This window comes from Rhodamnia argentea, chromosome 2 (assembly GCF_020921035.1).
Source record: "Rhodamnia argentea isolate NSW1041297 chromosome 2, ASM2092103v1, whole genome shotgun sequence".
Classification (NCBI taxonomy): Eukaryota; Viridiplantae; Streptophyta; class Magnoliopsida; order Myrtales; family Myrtaceae; genus Rhodamnia; species Rhodamnia argentea.
In genome coordinates this window covers 10,992,230-11,015,763 of record NC_063151.1, presented here as the reverse complement: position 1 = coordinate 11,015,763, position 23,534 = coordinate 10,992,230, and the positions used below count along the sequence as shown (strand labels likewise).

Below are 23,534 nucleotides of genomic sequence, written 5' to 3'. Positions count from 1 at the left end.
CTAACACTGCAGCTCGGTAGAAAGACTGAGGATGTTCTCGATGTCTGTATCGAGACAACCTAAGATGCTTTGTCTGTCCTTACCATTTCTAAGGCTGTCCCTCAGTTTTAATCTTAGTTCTTGTTTTAGTAAATTTTTCATGTCCCTTTGTATCCTTAGACATGATAAAGAAGTGTTATGCAACATCAGCGATTGACAACTTGGAAGAGATCGAGGGCTTTGGGGGCACCGTTTTGCATGAAGTGGACGCTCGTACCATGAGCAAACACCCCATTCTCAAGCACAAATCCTTCGATCGAATCGTCTACAACTTTCCTCATGCTGGCTTCCACGGCCCTGAAGCATCCTTACTCCAGATTGAGTAAGTCTCCTGCTCTCGAGCGTTTCGTTTCATTTGAAGCTGGCATCCATATTGGTTCCATAAATGCGTGCCTCGATCTTTCTTTCCGTCTGTAATGATCTATCCTGCATTGCAAGTTTAACTGTATCAAATGCGAATCTGATGTTCAGGCTTCACCGAGATCTGGTGAGAGGCTTCCTAAAGAATGCGAAGACGTTGCTGATGGAGGACGGGGAGATTCACGTGACGCACAAGATGGCGCATCCATACAGCAAATGGGAAATCGAGAAGCTGGCCGAGGAACAAAGCCTGTTCTTGGTCGAGGAAGCGCCGTTCTCTGCATGGGATTATGGAGGGTATGTCAATCGGAAAGGCTCGGGCTCAAAGTGTCATCGGACTTTCCCAATCGGAGAAGCCTCTACTTACAAGTTTAGCAAAAATGATCACGGAATCCATATCGCTAATACTCAGCTTAATTTGAACTTGGCCGATCTTGTTGAGCATGCTGAAGCGAAATGATCATAGGGTAGTATATATGATGTGGTGTAGTTCTAAGCAGCCTTCTCCAGCAGCGCATAAAATAAAACTTTAATTTCGCAACCTAGCTCGGAAGGCACTTCATTTTTGCAACTCAGCGCATAAAATTGGTTGTTACCGGCAGGACTTCAGCTGCCGTTCCTTCATGTTGAAGGACCATTTCATGGGCAACTAATATGTTGTAAAGTCCCTCGAAAGTGATTGTGTTCACGAGCATGAATCGCGCTGCGATTTCACGGTATTCCCGTCCTAGTCCCTGGAGAGCGTGGATGACAAGGTCATCGTCATGGAGAGGTGAATCAATCATTACCAATTCATCTACGATATATTTTAGTTGCTGTAAAAAATCAGAAAAGGAACGAAAGTTGCGTTTAACCGTTGATAATTGGAGCATGAGATGTGTGACGCGGGATCGGGATTTGCTTGCGTAAAGTGTTGTAAGTTTGTTCCATGCGCTTTGAGATGTTGACAAGAAGCGAAAATCTCGTTGAGCAAGAGTTGGTTTTGTCTAATCCAATGAAGGTGGGCGGCATTCGGGACTGTTTGATTGTCGGGAGTGATCTCTTCCAGTGGGCAAAGATGCGTTCCATCGCTGAATCCTTGAAGGTCATATACGACTAGCAAGGACATGAATAAAGTCAGCCAAGAAGCATAGTTAATGAAAGTTAGCTTCATGGGAAGCTATGCACCAAAAGAGATTACAATAAGTCCGGTTGAAGTGGCTACAGAAATTTCGAGGAGAATTGTTTCGAAGCAGAGTCCGTGGTAGCCATGGCTAAGGTAAAAGAAGGCAAAAAAACAAGTTTAAAAAAAAAAAGGGATGAGAGAGGCACTTAGGAGCAAATTGCTCTAATACCATGAAAAGGGAGAGTGAGAGAATATTTTACAGGATGATTTTCATTGCTGTATTTCAATGATATTTATGGTACATGTATAAGGAGGATGCGGATCCTCTATCATAGAGGGTTAATGGTAGGGGTAACATAGATCGAAATCCGGCCGTCCATTTGAATCCGAAGGCTGAGATTCATCCACGTCATCCGAAGGAGGGCAGCTCAAAATTTGAGCGCAAAACTAGCATTTTCTAAATAAAAAAATATATTTTCTCTCTCCTCAAATCTTATAGATCGATCCTCTCCCTCGCGAAACATCCGCTTTCACCTCTTTCTCTCAAATTTCCTCCATCCTCCTCCTCCTTTCACTTTGGTGATGCTCCTCTTTGACACCAGCATATGCGAAACCGCTGTTGACCTTCCCGACACCAAATTGAGAGGGGTGTCGGTGGTTTTGAACTCGAGCACATATCCATCTCTCTCTTCGCCGATTATGACTCCATGTGGATCTCCTCGATTACAGGTTGGTGCTTGATCAATCTCCGCTTCTCTTCTTCGGATTTGGTTTCTATGATTCAACATTCTTGAGGAGTTTTTAGGATTTTCCGATTTAACTCATGTTGGTGAGTCCGGAACTTTGCTCGGATCTAAATGTACTTGATTAGCTTGCCTTGAGCTGCTCTTAAGTAGACCAATACCGTGTTAAGAATGCTCAAACACTTGAGTCGATCGTAAGAAAACATTTGGTATGTGAAAAGAAGACATTGGAGTTAGTTCTACGTGAGTTGGGTGCTTAAGAATAAAACCTTCCTTTTCAATCTGCCTCTTCGGCTTGTTTGCCATTGAAGTAGTTTATTTTGACAGCCCATAAAGGACAGTAAAAATTGTTGTGCATATGATTGTTTCCTAATAACCAGTCAATTTAAGAGCGCTTCCTCGATCGGGGTTTTTGCGAAAAAGTGAAGTAATATTGTCACAAATGAAATGGAAGATTGCATTTGCCACATCCACATTCCGTATTCATTATCCGCGTTGTGTCCAGATTGAAATCATCAAGATTAGCAATGCTATGAATTGCTAAGTACCTTTTGTTTTCGTCTCTCAAGCTTCTCGGATGTTAATGCGTGCCCTCCAAAATTGGTCCGGAGCGACGCCTCCCTCCGATTTCTAGTTTTTTTGTAGGCTCTTTCCTTTTCTATTTCAAGGACATGGAAACTTGTCTTAGATGAGGAAAATTTGCTATAAAAAGGAATTTGGAAACGTCAAATGAATTGTTTGGACTAAAATTGGTCGAAAGAAAGGCCCTACAAGGACACATGAAGTGCATCTCGGTATATATAATTCCATTACATGGTTTGTGGAACAGATCTCCTTTCTTAGACACCTTATTGGTTTAGATAAAGACAATGTTGATGTTGTTTGATATAATCTATTGAGTGCCTAGTGTGTGTGTGTGAATCTTGTTCTTTGCTTTTGCATGTTGTGATATGTTCTTTTTACTTCTTTGCCACTATTCTACTGTTTGAATTTGTTGGTGACTTTGAAGTTCTCCTAATTGCTCTAACTTTCTGCAGGTGGCACCTTCACCTTATACTCACCGATTTGTAGACATGCTAAAGTCAGTCTTGTCCCAAATTAGCTTCCATCCGATGTCCGAATATCATCCTTTAGACAAAAAGTGCCATTCCCGGAACTTGAGAGATCCTTAAGGATAAAGGAAAGGCCAGAAAATTCACTCACGTTGAAAAAGCTGCTTCTTATTCTAGTGCTTGCTGGTACTTCTGTGGTTATTGTTGATGGGGTTGTTACGCCGGCAATGTGAGGCTCTCATTTGATCCTCGGACATTCCATTGGGATGTCTTTAAGGCAGTGTATTTTTTTTATGTTCAATATACATGTGGGTTATTTACTTGGAATTATAGGTCTACATCATCATTGTAGGCCATGTCCTTATAGTTTTCTTGTTTTTTCCCGATGCGGTAGTCTCTGCTATTGGTGGATTAAAAGTTGGGATGACTACAATTGGGGCAAGTAATATAATGTTTAGTGATTAGTATTTCTTACTTATTTGCTCCTCTTAAAACAAATTTTCTTTTGGTGAAAAGAAGACGTTTCATCTTTTTCTTTGTTTTGTTTTTATGTTAGTTTGTTTGATAGAAGCATTTTAAGAATCCTCTCGGTAGTTGTTCGTTAAAATGTAAAAAATGTAAAAAAATTATAACTCCCTACTTCATACAATGTACTAGCAAAATGTAGCTTAGGGGTAGGCCTTCATTTCTTTTGATATATATAAACGACAATTGTAAAGGGAAGTTTAGCATAATAATGAATAATATAGTTTTTTTTCCCTTTCTAAGCATTACAGCCTTTTCCCGAGAATAGATCAGAATACCTATAGTAGTGATGCTTTTAATGAGAAGTGATGCCTTTCTCAGATAGCTTATTGGTTTGGAATTTGTCTCTTGTGCTTTTCTCTCTCATTCCAGCAGCTTTCATGAATTTACTTCTAATGATAAGTGATGCTTTTCTTAGCTTGAAGATAAACTACCTTCAGACACTTAGATCTTCGTAAGAGGCATTGAGAGACTCCCTCTCAAGTGGATAGGGAGGGAGCACTAACTACCATACTTAGTACTAGCAATCAAATTATCCCTCAAATGGAGACTCCCTCTCAAATGGATGATGATGGCACAAGGTAAGTAATGTCTTCATGAAAGTATGTTAGTTTTTCTTCTGTTTTATTGTTTGTTGTTTAAGTTTATCGTCTAATGACGTCACTTTGTCCACTATGTTTTTGTGTGATTTTATCAAGCGGAATGACTGGACTCCACAAAATGGGTATGGAATTTAAGGGAAAAGTACACTAGAAGTGCCATAACTTTTGTACGGTGTTCACTTGAGTGCCATAATTTTCAAAACGTTCACTTAAATGTCATAACTTTTAAAAATCGTTCACTTGAGTGCCATGTTGACGTGGCAGCCGGAAAAGTTGATGTGGCAGCCGAAAAAGTTACCGTAGCACGCTGGAAAGATGATGTGGCACGCCGGAAAAGTTCTTGTAGTACTCAAGTGCACGATTTTGCTCCGACGTAGCACTCAAGTGAACGATTTTTCAAAGTTATGACACTTAAGTGAACGTTTTGAAAGTTATGGCACTCAAGTGAACGCCGTACACAAGTTATGACACTTCTAGTGTACTTTTCCCGGAATTTAATGACGTAGATGAGGCATGGGAGTTTGGAAGATGTATACATTAAAAAATGATTTTGGTGTACATAGGAGAGTTACTAACAAAGGGAAGGATGGTTCCATAACTTCTACACGCTTTTGTTGTGCAAAAGAGGGACATCGACAAAAAGATAAACGGCTGAAATTAGTAAAAAAGCCTAGGCCTAAAAAGAGGATGGACTGCCGTGCCCGAACGGGAATAAAATTAGTTCGAGAGAGCGGTAAATATTTTGCGTATGATTTTGAGCCAATGCATTCCCATCCACTCCACTTTGTAGAGTGTACTCACTTGATACGGTCACATAGGCAAATAAGCGATGTCCAAGCTTAGCAAATTGTATTGGGCGACAATGCGGGCCTCACATAGAGACAGCAGCATGACTTATCTAGTGTACGATCCGGGGGAAGAGAAAATGTTGGTTACACGAGGGTTGATGTGAAAAACTATCTTTGCACTAAACGAGGGAGAGACATGGAGTTTGGAGATGCATGATGTTTACTCGCAAGATTTGAAAAACGACAAATCTTAGACACATCTTTCTTTTATGTTGTCCAAATTGATAGTAATGAGCAAATAACAAACGTATTTTGGGCGGAATCTAAAATGGTTATTGATTATGCCCTTTTTAGTGATGTTGTGACCTTTGACACAACATTTTCCACCAACAAAGAGTACAGGCCACTTAGTGCATTTATTGGATTCAATCAACATAGAGAGCTTGTGATTTTTAGGGCTGCACTTTTATATGATGAAACCGCAGATTCATTCAAATGGCTTTTCGAAACATTCTTGGGGGCACACAAATATAGGTGGCCTGCAACAATTTTTACTGATCAAAATGTAGTAATGTCGAAGGCATTAAAAGAGGTGATTCCCAAGACAAGACATGGATTATATACATGGCATCTAATGTAAAATGCTATGAAAAATGTTGGTCATTTAATGAGGAAGGGATCTAATTTTTTGGACTGATTTAAAGAAGCTTGTGTATGAATATGTAGAAGTGAAAAAATTTGAAGAGGCTTGGGATTCATTACTTTTAACATATGAAGCTATTGAAAATTCTTGGCTCCAAAATCTGTATAGGTTGAAAGAGAAGCGGGTTAGATGTTATATGAAATCTACAAGGACCGTGGGGATTTGTAGTACACGGTTGAGTAAGAGTTTGAATGGAGATTTGAAGGATTATATTGCATGTAATATAAATTTAAACGGATTTTTCAAGAGATTTGATAAGGTTGTGAACGATAAGTGGTACAAAGAGTTATAGGCTAAGTTTAATGCTAGAGAGAAATCGCCAACGATTTTGTGTTAGACATCACCTATGTTGCAGCAAGCAAGCAAGGTCTATACACCTTCAATGTTTGAAAATTTTCAGACAGAATGGATGAAAACTTTATCCCTAGTTATCAAGGAACGTAATGAGATGGGTATCTTGCGGGAATATGTTGTTGGTTCATTTGTTACAAATGATCTAAAGTATAAGGTCACGGGCAGCCCAAGCAATGAAATGGTAAATTGTGCTTGTAATCATTTTGAGACCGTTGGGATATTATGTTGCCATGTGTTGAAGGTGCTTGATAACTTGGACATAAAGTTAATTCCTAGTACTTACATTTTGAAGAGATGGACACGTGAAGCAAGGGATGGAATACTCGAGAAGCATGGTTTAGATACTCACGTATAAATTTTCGTTATATTCTTTTTTTACTCAATTTACATTTATTGGTAACTTCTAATAAATTCTATATATTCGTTTAGGGGAATGGTGACATGGATGTTACTGATAGATATAGAGAGGTGCGTCCCGAGTTTGTGAACAATCAAGGGCTCACAAACTATTCAGATATATGAATTTATCAAGAAGATGATCTTGACCATAAACAAATCTCTCGATGAAATGTCACTTGGAGGTGAGTTTCAGAGAAATTTGGCAGGCTTAAGTGAAGATACGAGTCTCGTTGCAAAATGTACGGGCCTCAAGAAGAAAGATGGACGCAAAGGAGGAAAGCGACATAAGAGCTGTCTAGAGAAGAATAAAAGAAAAAGAAAGAAGCAACGAGACGCACCTCAAGCTTCTTCGCGAGCTTCTTGTGCACCTCAAGTTCTTGGAAGTTACAATAACTCTCTGGGTTTTTATAGTAACTACTCGGTATGTTTGAGGTACCACGAGACTTCAATATGCCTTCCATGATAACATCGCTTGGTGATGGGTAATGCACTATTCTATTTGCAGTAAATTATGTTCATCTTATTGTATAGTCAATCGATGTGAACATTGGCTATGTTCCAGCTCCCTTTGGGTTTGTTCCAGCTCAAATCGGGTTTGTTCCAACTCCATTTCCAGATCTCTAATTATACGGCTACAACCACTAGGACAATCATCGTCCCGATTAGACATAACAAGAAACCATATAATTGTTACATTCCTAAACCATTGAAAAATTAAAGTGTCTTATTACAAGAGTAAGGAACTAATATACCCGCTTCACATGTTCATTATTGGGACGAAATTGTGTAGGCAAATGAATTGTCGTTGGCAACTCCTTCATATTGAAAAATTTCAAGTACGTCTGTTTTGCGGCTTCCTAATTGTTATATCCTTTGTAATTAGCTTTACTAAAACCACTTACTTGAACTTTAGTTTGAGGCCAACTATCGTATATGCCGATATTACGGCCATTGAAAACAACATAGTATTCCTTCGGCATTTCAACAAACCTAAAATAGCATAGAGAAGTGACATACAATACCAAGGGGCATTAGCATTCAATTTACAAAGCATTCTTGTGAAGATCAAAGTAACCACCTTGATGAGAAACCTAAAACATTATCCACCGAACAAAATCAAGTGAGATCAGCAAGTTCCTTGAAGCATATGAGAAGTTACAAAACCAAAAAAATGCGACAACCAATAGATGAAGCAGCAAATTTTCTAGTGATTGGAAATCAACCAAGCTTTGAACTTCTAAATTAGAGCATCTGCATTCCTAAAAGTATCAAAGTGCAACAGAGAGAATATATATGGATGAGGCCCTCCTCCACTAAGGCTGAGTCAACATGTCATCCGACTAGTGTCCACTATTTTCGTAAACAAGTTTAGAATTTTTCATAAATCAGAGTATGTAGTCCAATCATGTTCACGAGTAAGCTATCCAGCTCCATGAAGTTCTCACTCAACCAAGTTCAATACAACATATGGGTAAGATCTTTCTGCCCCAAGTAGAACTGCCGGTTTGTTTACTCGTTCAGAATTTTTAAGGCAAGGCAACGTCATCGGTAACCAAGGACATGAGCACATTTTGTCTAATTAATTCATGCAAAGAACCATAGCTCAAGAAAATAAGAAACACCACCGATTATATGAAGGTTGTTGGAAAAACTCAAATGGTACATCGGCCCAACAACACACAAACCTCAAATATCCAACATCCATGAAGAACGTGAGACAGACAATTGTCCTAGTAAGACCATATCTAACCGGACAACAAATCAAACCTCGCATCATCTTTTGGGTAAGTCTAGGTCTAGGTCTAGCTCTAAAGTTGCCATCAACTTGTCGAAGCATAAGTAGTGGAACAAGAGGGAGATACTGTTAACTTAGAGTAAAGGTGCCTATTACTCATAGTCCATGCTGGAGCAAAAATGATGAGACTTCACGAGTGATAATTGAAAGCAAATAAAGCAGTTGTTTGAGCCCAATCTTCAGTCAAGATATTGTCCAGCAGCACTCACTATTTTTATTGAACATTAAGATATGAACTAATTGGTTCCCAAAATGAAAGTTCTTACAAGACCACCCAATTCAGGAAAAACACAACCTGATGTCCGCTACTATACAAATCCAAGACAAGAAAGGAGAATCTACGCTCCTCCCTTCAACATTACCACAGGCTCTGGGAAAAAAATGAGACGCCAAAACCAACCAAAGAAAAGCAAAGCCGCTCGCTCCATTATTTTAATCGCAAGTCAACTACAAGAACTCTAAGCTTCACGCATTTGTAAACCCCAATCTTTTGCCAACATCGATTCACTCACCAAATAAAACAATCGGACTCTGAATCACCTCAATCGAAGAACCCCATCGGGAACTCTGAAGCATCTCACACACGTACCCGGCATACATTGCAAAAATTAGTAGATGCGTTAGAGAGAACAACTCGCCTTGTCCTCTGTAGCTTGCCGAGTTGCTCCCCTTGCTGTGACACGAGAAATCGTTGAGGAGGAGACGAAGCGAAAGGAGGAGGAAGGACGAAAGCGGACGTTTCGCGAGGGAGAGGCTATAAGATTTGAGGAGAGAGAAAAATATATATTTTTTATTTTTTATTTAGAAAACGCTGGTTTCGCGCCCAAATTTTGAGCTGCCCTCCTTTAGATGATGTGGACGAATCTCGGCCTTCGGATTCAAATGGACGACCGGATTTCGTTCTATGTTACCCCTACGATTAACCCTCTATGGCAGGGGATCCAAAATCGTATAAGGATGGCAACAACTAAAAATATGAAGAAAATCTCAACTAATTAATAACTATTAACAACAATGAGAAAGGTTGAAACTATGGATGATAATTTGAATTTTAAATTGATTCTCTTATATCAAAACCACAATCAAGAGTGGAAGAGCTTGGCAGATACGAAGACCCAGAGGCCGAAAGTGTTTCCATCCGTCCACATCGTCAAGGAAATCAAAACCTACAAGGGAGACAAATGGCTCAACAAAACGCCATCAGTTGCAGAGGTTCTCGACATCTACAGACGCTACCTTCAAGCAAGCTTAAGGCAGGCGACTGTGGGAAAGTTCGGCAAAATAATTGCTAGCACAGGTATTGTCTATGCCCTGGAAAGACGGAGGAAGAATCCTACGCTTAGCACTACAAATGGAAGTCCTCATCACAGTGATAGGAGACGCCATTAGGGGAGGAACATTGATGCCAGCACCAACAGACGCACATGTTCCCCCACCAGGAGCGGACCCACTCGAGGAATCTGCTTTTGGAAAAGAAGACGAGGAGCCAGCAATGCACTCGTAGAGAGGAGTGAGGGAAAAATTTCAAATAAAGATACGAATCCTCTCGTTTTTTTAAATAATAGTCCCAAGTAAATTTTATTTTAAATAAGGGTCCGAAATGATATAATGTATTTTAAATAAAAGTTTGAAGTGATCATTGTATTCTAAAAAAGGATTTGGCTTAAAGGGCGTTTTTGTCATTTCTTATTTTGATTTTTGTTCTATTTTTACCTTTTTTTTTGTTTTTTAAAAGGTAAAAAAAAAAAAATAGCCACACAAGTGGCATGCTGCCTTTTCTGCCTATGGCCATCGGCTCCTCAACGAGAGCCGGCGACCCTGCCAACTAGAGGTGAGGGCCTCTGTCCCTCACGAAAATCGAGAGAGGGTCGGGCCCTCTCCTAGTTTTGGCGAGGGCCTCCTAGCCCTCGCCTCCGGTAGGCGGGGTCGCCGACCTTTGCCAAGGTGCCAGCAACCTCGGCGGCCATCGGCCCCCTTTCGTCCCAGGCGATGGAGCCGTGGCCTCGCATGTGTATGTTGTATTTTAAAAAAAAAAATTGTTAATTTTTTTAGGAAACATAAGAAAAGAAGAGAAGTCTAATAAAAAAGAAAAAAAAATCAAATGAGAAAAAGATGAAAATGCTCTTGAAATCAAGCTCTTTTTTAAGATTTTATGGCCACTTCAGGCCCTCATTTGAAATAATATTCACTTCGGATCATTGCTCGAAAAAATGATGGTATTTTGAACTTTTATTTGAAATAAAATTCATTTGAGATCTTTATTCGAGGAAATAAAACAATTTTGGGCTTTTTTTTTAAAATGTTTCCAAGGAGTGGTCGCTCGAGAAGCAGTCGGAGAAGCAGATGTCCGACATGACTGACGAAGAATTGCGGAATCTTTGTTTTCCACTCGCTTACCGACGCTACCGTGCAAACCTCTTTTCTTTCAAGACCATCCACCGACTAAAGGGGTGCATGACTGCCGGTTAAAGAGGAAAATAATGTGAAGGCGTCTTTTACTTTTGCAAAAGGAGTCCAAAGCATCAGGTGAAGGTAGGTCCACCACTATATAAGGCGCTCCTCACCTCCAGTAGAAAGAGATCTCTGGAAACAGAACATCTCCATAGCACACCTCTCAAGCCATGGAAGTTCTCTTCAGAAAACCTGCTGAGTGTAACAAGGCAATGCCCGAGTAGTGCACTAACTCCCACGGGGAGGAAAGTCCCCGGTGTATCTAGTAAGTAATGAATAAAGCTTTTTAGCCCCAGCTTTTGTGGCTAAACACATGGATCTTTCTTTCAGCATTCATCTTCCTTCGCAATGCTCTCGGTAGACATTGCAGGTCCATAACAGATAGAGCCTAGCCTCAAGGAGATCAGTGCAGTTCTAGTTCTCCGAGGAAGAACCTCCTATCCTAACGGTGTCGTGCAGTAGCTCATAGTGGTGATCAGCATTAGTCTGTCGCCAATCTCTCTACGTCAACTCTCTTATGAGAAAGTTTGCTCGTGTTGACGTAGAGAAAGTTTGCTCGTGTTGATAACTCTCTGTCAGCATAAGTCCCGTTTTCCAATGGGTATGGCCGTGTAGGGCAGCAGGTCTTGTGGAGGAGGAGGAGGAGTTAGCAAGCGCTAGAGTGTCATAGTGAGAGTAGTTTTGTGTCACGCCCTGGTTCCCGAGCTTGCAACAACCCTACCAAATCGCTTCAGGTCAAAAAGGACGACGTCCCAGGCACGTCATCGATCCATTATTTTTATCTTATTATTAAGCGCATGCAGAACGTGTAATTTTCCCAAACAAATATAATCTGCAAGAATAGAAAAGTATGATACCCAACAAACAGTCACATCAATTAACAACACAATGATCATTTTTATTTAATTATCTTGTTAACCTTGGGAAGTACGTACAAAAGCCCCGCCTCGGGGCCACTTTCTATAGTACTAAAAAATACTAGTTCAGAGTTGGGGGTTAACACTACTTCATACTACTCAAAAAGAAGTCACGCTCACTTCCAACTTTCCACAACTAAAGCCCGAAAAAAGATTAACAACAACGAGTGAGATATAAAATCTCCGTGAGTCGACGCTTAAGTCCAAATAGGACAATGACTCGCTCAAGGCATCCTAAATATGCAAAATAATATCGATAGCAAACCAATAGCGTGCAACTCATGCCACGCTATAATTGCCACATGATCAAGTATAATATCACGGTGAATCATTAATCACATGCAAACTTACCCCGCCTTGGTCCACACGACGAACAGTTTGTAGCATAACAGCCAACAACATATAAACCAAGGCACTCAATCGAACACTTATCACGAGTCTCATACATAATGTATCACACGTGTTTCGGTTATTAGAGGCCATCGTGCCCAGCGCACACGACCGATGTAGCTTAACATTACGACCGACGGTGTTTAATACTACGACCGGCGGTGTCTACCGGCATGACCAAGCTTCGCTCCTTACTTCGGGCGACGGCGTCCGATAGTCCGTAAGATTCGTACGACTAGCACGACATGGAACTACCGGGAATCCCTTTAGGGGCTTCGGTCCTTTACAAGCTGCGACCGGCGTCTAATAAGTCATGTTATTCCATACGACCGACACGGTATAATCTCATCATATGACCACACAAGCACACCAAACAATCAAGTCGGTTCTTATCTTTGCATTTAATTCAATGCACTCACAAATAGTCGTACTCAAAACTTGGCTCGAGGCCATTTTTATGCTCAAAATTTAGTCCACACGTGGTCATATAGATATACATATCATCCACAAAATTTTGCAACCATAAATAAGATGATCAATTACATCAATCCAAACAAACAATGGTTATTATACAATTACCCAACAATAACACAATAATCACCCAATATTAATAATAATCATACAGTAATAATTAATTAAGGTAAATAATTATTCCGTTCACATTTAATTAATCCGACTCGATTAATTATTCCGGACTTCCATTAATAATACCAAAATATTTAGTTGACTCGGCTTCACGCAAATAATTCGATCGCATGCAATTAAATTATTTGATCCCAATTAAATAATCTAATTAGCAGTTAATATTATTGAATCTATCCTTAAACGCAGTTAATTCCCTATTCGAGTTCGAGAGATTAACCCACAACTCCGATAGTTCGATGTCAAGTTGGTACGACAACGATGACTTGGGCTCGAGGTCTCGCGGTTCAACTTTGGTTCCACCTCGGTTCGGCTTAATTCGTGGACGTCATGGGCATGAGTCAGATTTTCGGGCAAGAGAGCTTCGATTCAGGTCTCATCACTGGCACGGGCACGACCTTGGACATGGCCGGATCTCGAGCTCAGAAACTCGATCACGTGGGCCCAAATTCTTGGCCACTCGGCTCAATTTCTCGGCCAGGGCCCAGGCTCACGGGCGCGCTTTCCCGGCTCACGGCCGAGGCTCACGGGCACACTGACCGGGTCAGAATAGGGCACGGCCGGGTTCACAGGTTCGAGTCGCGGGACTCGGCCTCGGATTGGCTCGGGTCGGGCACGGTTTGGGTTTTCGGGTCCAGAAGCAGAGGGCTTCGACAGGGGGGGTCGTGGGTCTCAGCCGGCTGTTGCGGCGGGTCGGATCACGGCTCGCGGTGGTGGCTGGCGACTCGGGTCGGCGGATCAACGGCGGCTAGAATACGATGGGTGGAGGCGCGGCTGAACTGGACACGGCGGACCTGGGTTGCGGGTGGTTCTCAGGTCCGTCCGTTGCAAGTCTCGGGCTCGGATCTCCGCCAGAGAGGCTGCGGATCTCGATTCTTAGGGGATCAGGGGTTGGATGGGACTGTGGTGGTCGGGTTCCGAAGGCGCCGGGGCCGGGTTCGACGGACGCCGTGGGTCGGGACAGGGGCGGCTGAGCAAAAGCTTCGGGGAGATTGAGCAGCGTCGGGTGGCACTGAACATGGGTGATGGAGTCGGATAGGATGTCGGGTGGTCTCGGGTTCACTGGATAGCAGCCGGATTTGGGTCGGACTGGCGTCGGATGCGGCGGCGCGAGCCGCGTTGGCCCTCAGCTCCGACGCGCACGAGCTGGCCGCAGGTGGCTGGTCCCGAAGCAGCTCGAGCGGCAACCAGCGGATGGCTGGCTTGCGGCGGAACGGAATGGTGGTGGTTGGCGTCGGGGGGCTGTGGTGTCCGGTGTGGGGGTGTCGGGGCTGGGACTTGTTCCTGCGAAGACAAAAAGAAGAGGAAGAAGAGTAGAAGACGAAGAAAGAAGAGGAAGAAGATGAACAGGGGGGCTGGTCTTCGCGTGAGTTAAAGACGGAGAGAAACATAAGGAGGAGAAAGCAAACCTGGGGAAGTGGGTTTTCAGAAGGTGACATCACCCCAAGGTGACATCATGGACAGGGCATTCAGCTGCATGAAGGAATAAGGTGCAGGGCCACAAAATTTCAAAAATCACTCTTAACAGGCTTTTCTTAAGCACATAACTTCCAGGGACGAAAATGTAATTTGATAAATGGGTATCGGATGGTCACTTGGCTCCATTGATCGAGTGTAAAATTAAGATTTTCGCATTTAGGATTCGGACAAAATTAAATTTTTCGTGCAACTAATCTTGATACTACAAGTCAAAGTTTGACGATTCAAACTTGACTTTTTCTGACAAACGTTACGAAATAGCTAATCATCGTCCCTTAAATTATCAAAATCCAAATTTATTATCCACGCTGGAATTTATGAATTTCTCACATAGATCGAAATTTCAGGACGTCACATTTTGAGTGCGGACGCTATGATTGACCTAAGCATTCTGCTTTCGTTCGGGCCTTTCATTAGGTGCGAAATTACGGGGAGGGCAATCTTTCTTGTTCTAGATTAAGTAAACTGGTCAGAGGAGGAAGATGATAAATTTTGGCTGATAGATCCATTTATTTTCCATGTTAAAGCTTTCATTACCTACATCTAGAGATACACAGACGTGACGAGTACTCGCCCAAAGGGAGGTATTTCAAACCACTGAAGCAAACTTTCAGGCACAAACACAGAACACGATAGACTCATGAGCATAAAGTGGGAAACCACTATAAACATCATGCATGCATACATGCATAACCAGGGAGAGCAATCACCTCCGATGGAAGGGACCGCGCTAGTTTTCCCTCTTATGCAGAAAAAGACCCCAACGCAGTTGATCCCGGCGGCTGGCGCGAGTGGTATCAGAGCCAAGTTCGAAAAACTAGGCGAATGGTATCGGAAACGGGAGCCAAGTTAACCTTTCAGTTAACAGAGCCAACCATAACTCGGGTATCACAGGCATCGCCTTTTCCATTCCATTCTTTCGATTCAATTCGATTATGACATACCGGTGTCAAACGCGACGCTACATGTGTTTATGAGATCGTACATCCTCTTGATGGTCGAATTCCATTACTAGGCGATCAGACAGGCATGCTCGAGGATATGAGGGGTCGTTCAAGCTTGGATGATGTATCAAGCTTCTAGGTAAATGAAGCTTGCAAACCTTAACTCTTTTTTGAAAGAAAACTAGGAGACATATGTGACGTCCTGAAATTTCGAATTTTGTAAACAAAGTATAAATTTATGCGTGGAAAATAAAGTAGGATTTTGAGGATTTAAGAGAGGATGATTAGTTATTTTAGGTCGTCTGTAAGAAAAAGTCAAGTTTGAATTGTCGAACTTTGACTCGTTTTATCGAGAATCGTCGTATGCAAATTTAGCTTTGATCGAACTCTAAATACGGAAATATCATTTTTACCCTCTGTCGATTGAGCCAAATGACCGTCCGATACCTATTTGTTAAATTATCATTTTGTCCTTGATTTTTATTCACAAAAGACAAAGTGGTTTAAAGCTTGGTTTTAAAATCTCGCGGGCCCCACCATCTATTGAAATTTCGCCCAAACCCCCACCCCCCAACCCAAAACCCCACCCAATCTGCACAGCTGCCCCACGTCACTTCTTTCTTCTTTCTTTCTTTTGTTTAATTTATTTATCTTGCTGACCTCAGCCTAGAGGATGCCAAATGGACCCGTGGGCTCGGAACCGGCCCGTTGACCGGGCCCACGGTTCCAACCCGGTTTTTTTTTTTAAAAAAAAGGGAAGTAGGTTTGATAAAAAAATCAATTGTGCTTTGGAACCGGCGGTTCCGAACCGGAACCGGAACCGGCAGTTTCAAACCCGGAACCGGAACCGGCGGTTCCGTCGAACCGGCCTTCTCTACCTCAGCCACTTGTTGCACAAGTTTTCCCCTATCCCACGTGATTGAACCCTTCCCTTGCCCATCAAGTTTTACTTTTTCTTATTCTCCCTCTCTCCTCATGCGAACACCAGAAACCCACCCCCAACGTTGTCTTCTTCTATTTATTTTTTTTTCTCGCCTGCAACTCACCCGACCTCCATAACCCTGCCACTGCACGACCACGGCCCAGCCATCGTTCTGCGCCGCGCCAGCTTCGGTTCGACGCTGTTGGGCTGCCTGGGACTCGCAGGGCCACTGGCCCGAGAGCCAACGCGGCTCGCCGCCGCCGTGCTTTGTCACTCGAGACCTAGGTCCGGCAAACCCAACCTCCTGCTCCGCCGTCGTGCCACTTTTCCCTCAGCCCCCGCCCCTGTGTTGCGTTGAGACCCAGCTTCTCCGCACTTGCTCAGCCCCGGATGACTCCGCTGGTTGTCCAGCCGCCGCTGACCAACTGCTCTTCGAGCCCAGCCTCCTACTCCGCCGTTGCGTTGTTGTTTCTCGTCCAACCCCACCATCTGCAGCCACCAGTTACTACCCCCCATCAACCCAGTCGTATCCCGACGTTGTTGCTCCGTTGTATCGCCATCTGCCGCCCAACCAAGGCCGAACCCGAGACCCACAGCCACCACCACTTCTTGTTCTATTGCCCGATGCCTTCCCTGCCGTGAACAGTAACTCGTGAGACCCAAACCGAGGCCGACCCGTGACGCCGCGCTGACTTGGGAACTCGACCTGTGAATACCGTTGGTTGCTGCAAACCTGAACGTGTTTTAAATTCGAACTCGCATCGCCTCGTGCCCGACCCGACATCAAACGCAGGAGTGGTGAGTTAACCCCTAAACTCTGAATAGGGTGTTAACTGCGTTCAAGGATTAGATTAATTATTGTTAATTGTCAATTAGAATAATTGACTGGTGCCGGACATATTTATCGCGATCGAATTAATCATCCGAAACCGAGCTCGTTGTATATTCTAGCATTATAACTGGAATCTGCATTAATTAATCAAGTCAGATTAATTAAATATAGGCTGGATAATTAATTGTTGTTATTTAATCATTCTTGTACGATTATTATTTTTATTGGGTGATTACTATATGATTATTATTGGATGATTGTATATTGGCTATTGATTGTCTAGATTGATGTAATTGATCACCCCGTTTATAGATGCAAAATCTTGTGGATGACAAGTGAATTTGTATGACCACGTGCGGACTGAATTGTAAGCATTAAATGGTCTTGAGCCAAGTTTTGAGCATAACTGTTTGTGTATGTGCATTGAATTAAATGCGAAGATATAAATTGGCTTGATTGTTTGTCGTGCTTGTATGGTCACATGAGGGTTAACCTAATAAGCTTGTGCCGTGACGATTGGAATCACACGACTTATTAGGTGCACGACAATTCGTGATGCCGAACTAATCGGATGCCGGTCGCGGCTTGTGACGGACCAATGCTCCTTACGGGAATGCCCGTTAATCATGCCGTGACGACCGAAATCACACGGCTTAATAGTCGTCGTCGCCGAAGGAATGGGACGATACTTAGTCATGCTAGTAGAGCACCAACCGACTAGTGTGCGAGGTGCCAACCGACTAGTGTGCCGGGCACCAACCGACTAGTGTGCCGGGCCTAATGGCCTTTAATAACTGGAACATGTGTGGTGCATTGCGTATGCGAGTTGTGATTGCGTGTACACATATAAATTGTTCGTCGTGTGGACTAAGGCGGGGCAAGCTTGCATGTGATTGAGGATTCACTATGATATTGTATTTGGTCATGTAGTAGTTATAGCATGGCATGAGTTGCATGCTATTGATCCGCCATCGATATTATTTTGCATGTTTAGGATGCCTTGAGTGAGTCCTATTCGGACTTAGGTGTTGACTCACGGAAATTTTATATCTCACCCGTTGTTGTTAACCATTTTTCAAGCCTTAGTTGTGGAAAGTTGGAAGTGAGCGTGGCTTCTTTTTGAGTAGCATGGAGTAGTGCTAACCCCTAACTCTGAACCGGTATTTTTTTTTTAAGGACCGTAGAAAGTGGCCCGGAGGTAGGGCTTGTGTGTATGTATGTTACCAGGGTTAACAAGATAATTAAATAAAAGTGATCTCTAGTTGATGTTGATTGATTTGACTTCCTATTGTTCTATCCCAGCTTGTAATTTATTATTTGCGGAAATTACACATTCCGCATGCATTAATAATAATATAAAATAATGGGTCAATGACGTGTCCGAGGCGTCGACTTTTTTACCTAAGGCGATTTGGTAGGGTTGTTGCGGACCCGGGAATCGGGGCGTGACAACATAGCTGCTTCTGCCATTGACTGACCCGTGTACTTGCACTTTCCGATCACCGCAGAGACTTCTGGTATTCAAGACACTCAGTCATAATGCTCTTTATATATACCAATGGCATGCTCGCTTTAGGACACAGGATCGATGAAGAAGCTGCAATGATTTAGCTCCGAACTGATAAGATTTGGATCGATGGCGGAGGCGAACTTGGATGGGAGTGGGTATGTGGGACCAGAGAAACGCATCAAGCACTACAGCAATCTCCACAGAATACTGCTTGTAGGTGAGGGTGATTTTTCCTTTGCAGCTTGCTTGGCCAGGAAATTCGGCGACGCCAGCAACATGGTAGCTACCTCGCTCGACTCGAGAGGTACCGATGCAAAATCATATACCAGAGCTCGCTAGAAAGACCGAGGATGTTCTCGATGCTTTGTCTGTCCTTACCGTTTCTAAGGCTGTCCCTCAGTTTTAATCCTAGCCCTTGTTTTGGTAAATTTTCACGTCCCTTTTTATCTTTAGGCACGATATGGATGAGATACAAATCATCAGCGATTGACAACTTGGATACCATCGATGGCTTTTGGGGCACCGTTTTGCATAATGTGGACGCTCATACCATGAGCAAACACCCCAGTCTCTGGCATAAATCCTTCGATCGAATAGTCTACAACTTTCCTCATGCTGGCTTCCACGGCTCTGAAGCATCCTTACTCCAGATTGAGTTAGTCTCCGACTCTTGAGCGTTTCATTTCGTTTCGTTTCGTTTCATCTGAAGTTGACCATCCTTATTTGTTCCACAAATGTGTGCCTCGATCTTTCTTTCCGTCTGTAATGATCTATCCTACATTGCAAATTTAGCATTATCGAATGGGAATCTGGTTTTCAGGCGTCACAGGAATCTGGTGAGAGCCTTCCTGAGCAACACGAAGGCAATGCTGGCCGAGGACGGAGAGATACACCTGACACACAAGATGGGTCATCCATACAGCGAGTGGGGAATCGAGAAGCTGGCCAAGGAACAAGGCCTGTTCTTGGTCGAGGAAGCGTGGTTCTGCGAGCGGGATTATGTAGGGTATGTCAACCGGAGAGGTTCGGACATAAATAGTCATTGTACCTTCCCCATCGGAAAAGCCTCGACTTACATGTTTAGGAAAAAATATCCGTGAAACAAGGCCTGTTCTTGGTCGAGGAAGTGCGGTTCTGCGATCGGGATTACGTAGGGTATGTCCACTGGAGAGGTTTGGGCGTAAAGTGTAATCGTACTTTCCCAATCGGAGAAGCCTCGACTTACAAGTTTAGCAAAAATGATCACGGAATCCATATCGCTAATGCTCTGCTTAACTTGAGCTTGGCCGCTTGTTGAGCATGTTGAAGCGAAATGATCACTGGGTGGTATATATGATGTGGTGTAGTTCTATGCAGTCTTCTCCAGCAGTGCATGAATGAAGCTTTAATTTCGTAATCTATCTTGGAATGCAATTCATTTTTATGCATGCTTTTGGGAGAAAGTTTTTCGGATTTTCCACCGGAAAAAATATTTTAGATCAATTAAAAAATTCCTAAGTGGCGAGAATAATTTTCTTTTTTTAAAAAAGAATCATTTCCTCTTTTTTTTCTCTTTACCTTCCTTTTCTTTCTAGTTATTTTTTACTTTTCTTTTATTTCTTCCTCAGCCGATCGCCGGCCAAAGTGATAGCCAGTGGCCGACCACTAGCGATGGAGTAGCTCGCCAGGTAAAGGTGGCCATGGTTCAAAACTAACCGGTTCCGGTTCATGAACCAGCGGTTCCGGTTCGTGGCCACCCCCGAACAGGAATAGACCCCTTAAGAGGCGGTCCCGGTTCCAGTTTTTATATATTAATTTTTAAATAATAAATTATGAAATAAAAAATAATAAAGTATCAAATATAAATTATAATCAAATTGTACATTGTAATCAAATTTGGGGAAAAAAAAAGAGAGGGGGGATCGGCTTAAACTTAATGAATTATCATTAAGCGTCTACATATCTTTTTGGGGATAGAAGAATTAAAGCCCATGTAATTCTTTTACCTTTGATAACCCCAACTTACCTCATCATCAATTATCGCTACCCGTTCCAGTAGTCATGGTGGTGGTATTTCCATCATCATCATTGAAGAATTCGGCTTCTGCGTTGCAATCCATCTCTTATTGTCGAAATTGAGCTTTTGTCCAATCGTCTAGACAAGCTTGAGCCTCCACAGAATCCGAATGTCATCTTGAATATCGGTCGTCCAAAATTAATCATCTAGCGTTAAATGCTTGTTCAACCACAACTGTTGAAAAATGGGTTGCTAAAATCTGCCTTACGATGAGAGTGAGAGTTGGGAATTGGGTTGAATGCCTCTTCTACCACTTTAGAATTGGAAAATCTATGCCTTCGGATGCACCCAACTCAAAAGAAATTATTAAAGAGGTCCCTATTTTAGTAATATTACATATTCCTCCCTTTTGTCTTTTTTGCCTACTCATCAACAATTTGTGCCCTCTACTAATTCTACCATTGTCACGCCCTGATCCCCGGGCCCGTAACAGCACCGCCAAATCACCTCAGATCATAAAAGGATCACATCTCAAGCACGTCATCGACCCCTTATTTTTATCATTTAAAAGAAAACACAGGCGGAACGTGTCACTACCAAACAAAATAAATTAACAGGAATAGAAAAGTAGAATATCAATCATATCAAACAACTTAGTGACAAAATTTTATTTATTTATAGATACTTCTTAACCCTCGAGAGACGCAGGTATCTACGGCCCGTTCTCTAAGGCTACTCCACATGACCATAAAATAAAATAAAAAAATACGGGGGTCGCCAAGGTTAACTCGTATCTTCGTCAACTAAAGTGGCCATTCTCACCCTCTCGGATCACAACAAAAAGGTCACCATCAAAAAGCCTCTAAAAACACAACTCAAGGGTGAAAACCCGGCGGGGGTCCAGGTCAGAGTCCTTAGAATCCATATCGCTATCCGGATCCTCAACCTCCCCATCCGGAGTGTCTAAATCCATGAGATCCCACATTTGACTCGGGGCCGCAGAAGGAGATCCATCAAACCCTCGGATCGGCCCATATATGATATCACCATCTCAGACAAGCCAGGCTTTGAAAATATGAGGTACCAAAAAGCCTAGCCCTTCCTAAACCCATATGGTCGTAGTATGGTTCTCTCATAACTGGTCGGACCCGAGAATAGGGAGATGAGCAACATCATAGGACTGGTGTACGGGGACTCCGAACCTCACCGGATATACTATAGGTATCACGGACCTAAAAACATTTAATAACAATGGGTGAGATATAAAATCTCCATGAGTCAACACCTAAGTCCGGATAGGACATAGACTTGCTCAAGGCATCTTAAGGATGCAAGACAATATCGATGGAAGATCAATAGCGTGCAACTCACATCACATTATAATTTGATGCAAATAAAGTTGGCAATCTCTATAATATTGCGTAATATTACACAATTTTAGGATTTTAGGCAATTTCGTGATTTTAGTGATATTTTCGTAGTATTGTGTTTCTTAGATTAATTAGGGTTAGCACCATATATAAGGGTGTTTATGGTTTCGAGTGAAAGGAACTTCAGACTTTTTGATATTATTCTATCGATTTGATAATCGTATTTGAGAGAACAGATTGTTCCTCATTATCAATTCCAATTCTCCTGTTTAGCCAATTTCCGTTTGCATTTCGGCATCAATTGGTATCAGAGCATAGGTTGCCTTGGACCGATGGTTGAATAGAATCGTGGTGGTCGTGGCCGGCGTGCTCGTGGTGGCCGGGGACGTGGAGTCGTTCTTGAAGCGGACTAGTCCCGTGAGGTCAAGGTTTGCTGAAGTATAAGTTCAGGTCTCAACTTTTGCGTTGCCAAGATCAAGCCTGTCTTGCTTTCTACCAAGTGGACTAATACCTCGAGTTGATTTTGCAACTTGGATAGGTGAGAGGGAGTTGGGCCCCGTGAACTTGGTGGTGATGCTTGTGGGGGTGGTGGAGGACGAGGAGGAAGAGACTGGGGGTGGAGGTGGGAGATTGAACATTTTCATTTGCTAGAATGGTGTTACTGGTATGAAGAAAATGAAATTAAGGGGAAGAGTTGAAGATTGGTGTTGCTTTTTAATCTATAAATAAGGAGGGGGTTATATTAAGCATAGGGAAAAGAGGCATTCGATTGAGCTTAGTGGGACCATCTTGTTCTTGAAATATGCAAACGGGGGAAGAGTTTTGGTTTGGATTTGCTTTTCAAGATCTGCTGTATTTGCGGTACTTTTTGTGCGGTTGTTATAGCTAAATTGCCAAAAGTTTTTTAGGTCATTGAAACCAATGCGTGAAATGGCATTGTTTCTGGTATGTTCCATGAGCACTTGGACAGAAAGCTAAATAAACCTAAAGACCCATCACTTGAATTAAAGAAAGAAACTTCCTATTGGCTTGGCAGCAAAGATTAAGCCCTAGCAGGTGTATGAGGATGCATATTATAAGTTCGGTCTAAATAAAGACGACATGACTGTGGATTCTCGTACTTGTCGATGTCAACATCCTTTCACAATTCCTAAGGAAGTTGGGGTTGCAAAGAAAGTGAAGGTGGTAAACAATGCAATTGTTCAACGGTGATTAGTCGTGACCAATTTGGTCCCGGGACAACATTCTTGTGTAAAAGTTTTAAGCCTTGTGCTATCAATGCTGAGATTAACGGAGCCTATAGTGTTTATTTAGTATTTCAGCTTTGGGTTAATTGATATGAGGAGACTATCTGCACAAGAGTACACAGTAAATGGCACCATCGAAGGAATCTGCTCTTCGTGAATGATTGGCATCTTGGTCGTCCTAATCAGCTCTCCTTTACGCATCAATTAATATCTAATTGCAATGTCTGAGAATGCTTGAACTCTTCCCACCCGTATTTGTTATTTATAAGTCAAGGTCTTCGAAAGATTCCTGCAAAAGACAAGTGCCTTACTGAGGCCGACGGTTTGTACACTTGAAAGGTTCTTTTCCTCTTATCCGATCCTATCTTG

General features: G+C 42.5%; 1 protein-coding gene and 3 long non-coding RNA genes across 5 annotated transcripts in view; 3 read left to right on the top strand and 1 right to left on the bottom strand.

Moving 5' to 3' along the window:
- The window catches only part of LOC115754164 (uncharacterized protein At4g26485-like), a 34,523-nt gene that overhangs the window by 585 nt on the left and 10,404 nt on the right, over positions 1–23,534 (top strand). The window contains exons 2-5 of the mRNA XM_048273438.1: positions 160–361; positions 511–548; positions 19,411–19,588; positions 19,799–19,918. Coding sequence (XP_048129395.1) covers positions 160–361; positions 511–548; positions 19,411–19,588; positions 19,799–19,832 — 452 coding nt within the window. The 3' untranslated portion in view covers positions 19,833–19,918. The remainder of the gene's footprint in view (positions 1–159; positions 362–510; positions 549–19,410; positions 19,589–19,798; positions 19,919–23,534) is intronic.
- Positions 3,583–4,372, bottom strand: LOC115754140. The gene is made up of 2 exons (XR_004016964.2): positions 4,259–4,372; positions 3,583–3,726 (listed from the first exon to the last, which is right to left on the bottom strand). It is a non-coding gene; the product is annotated as an uncharacterized LOC115754140 (long non-coding RNA).
- On the top strand, positions 4,281–6,981 carry LOC115754139. Of its 2 annotated transcripts, XR_004016963.2 has the most exons (3): positions 4,281–4,405; positions 6,564–6,620; positions 6,701–6,981. It is a non-coding gene; the product is annotated as an uncharacterized LOC115754139 (long non-coding RNA). The 2 variants fall into 2 exon arrangements; XR_007197297.1 differs by lacking the exon at positions 4,281–4,405 and having other exon boundaries at positions 6,445–6,620.
- On the top strand, positions 15,186–18,594 carry LOC125313640. Its single transcript, XR_007197298.1, has 3 exons — positions 15,186–15,229; positions 15,360–15,482; positions 18,500–18,594. It is a non-coding gene; the product is annotated as an uncharacterized LOC125313640 (long non-coding RNA).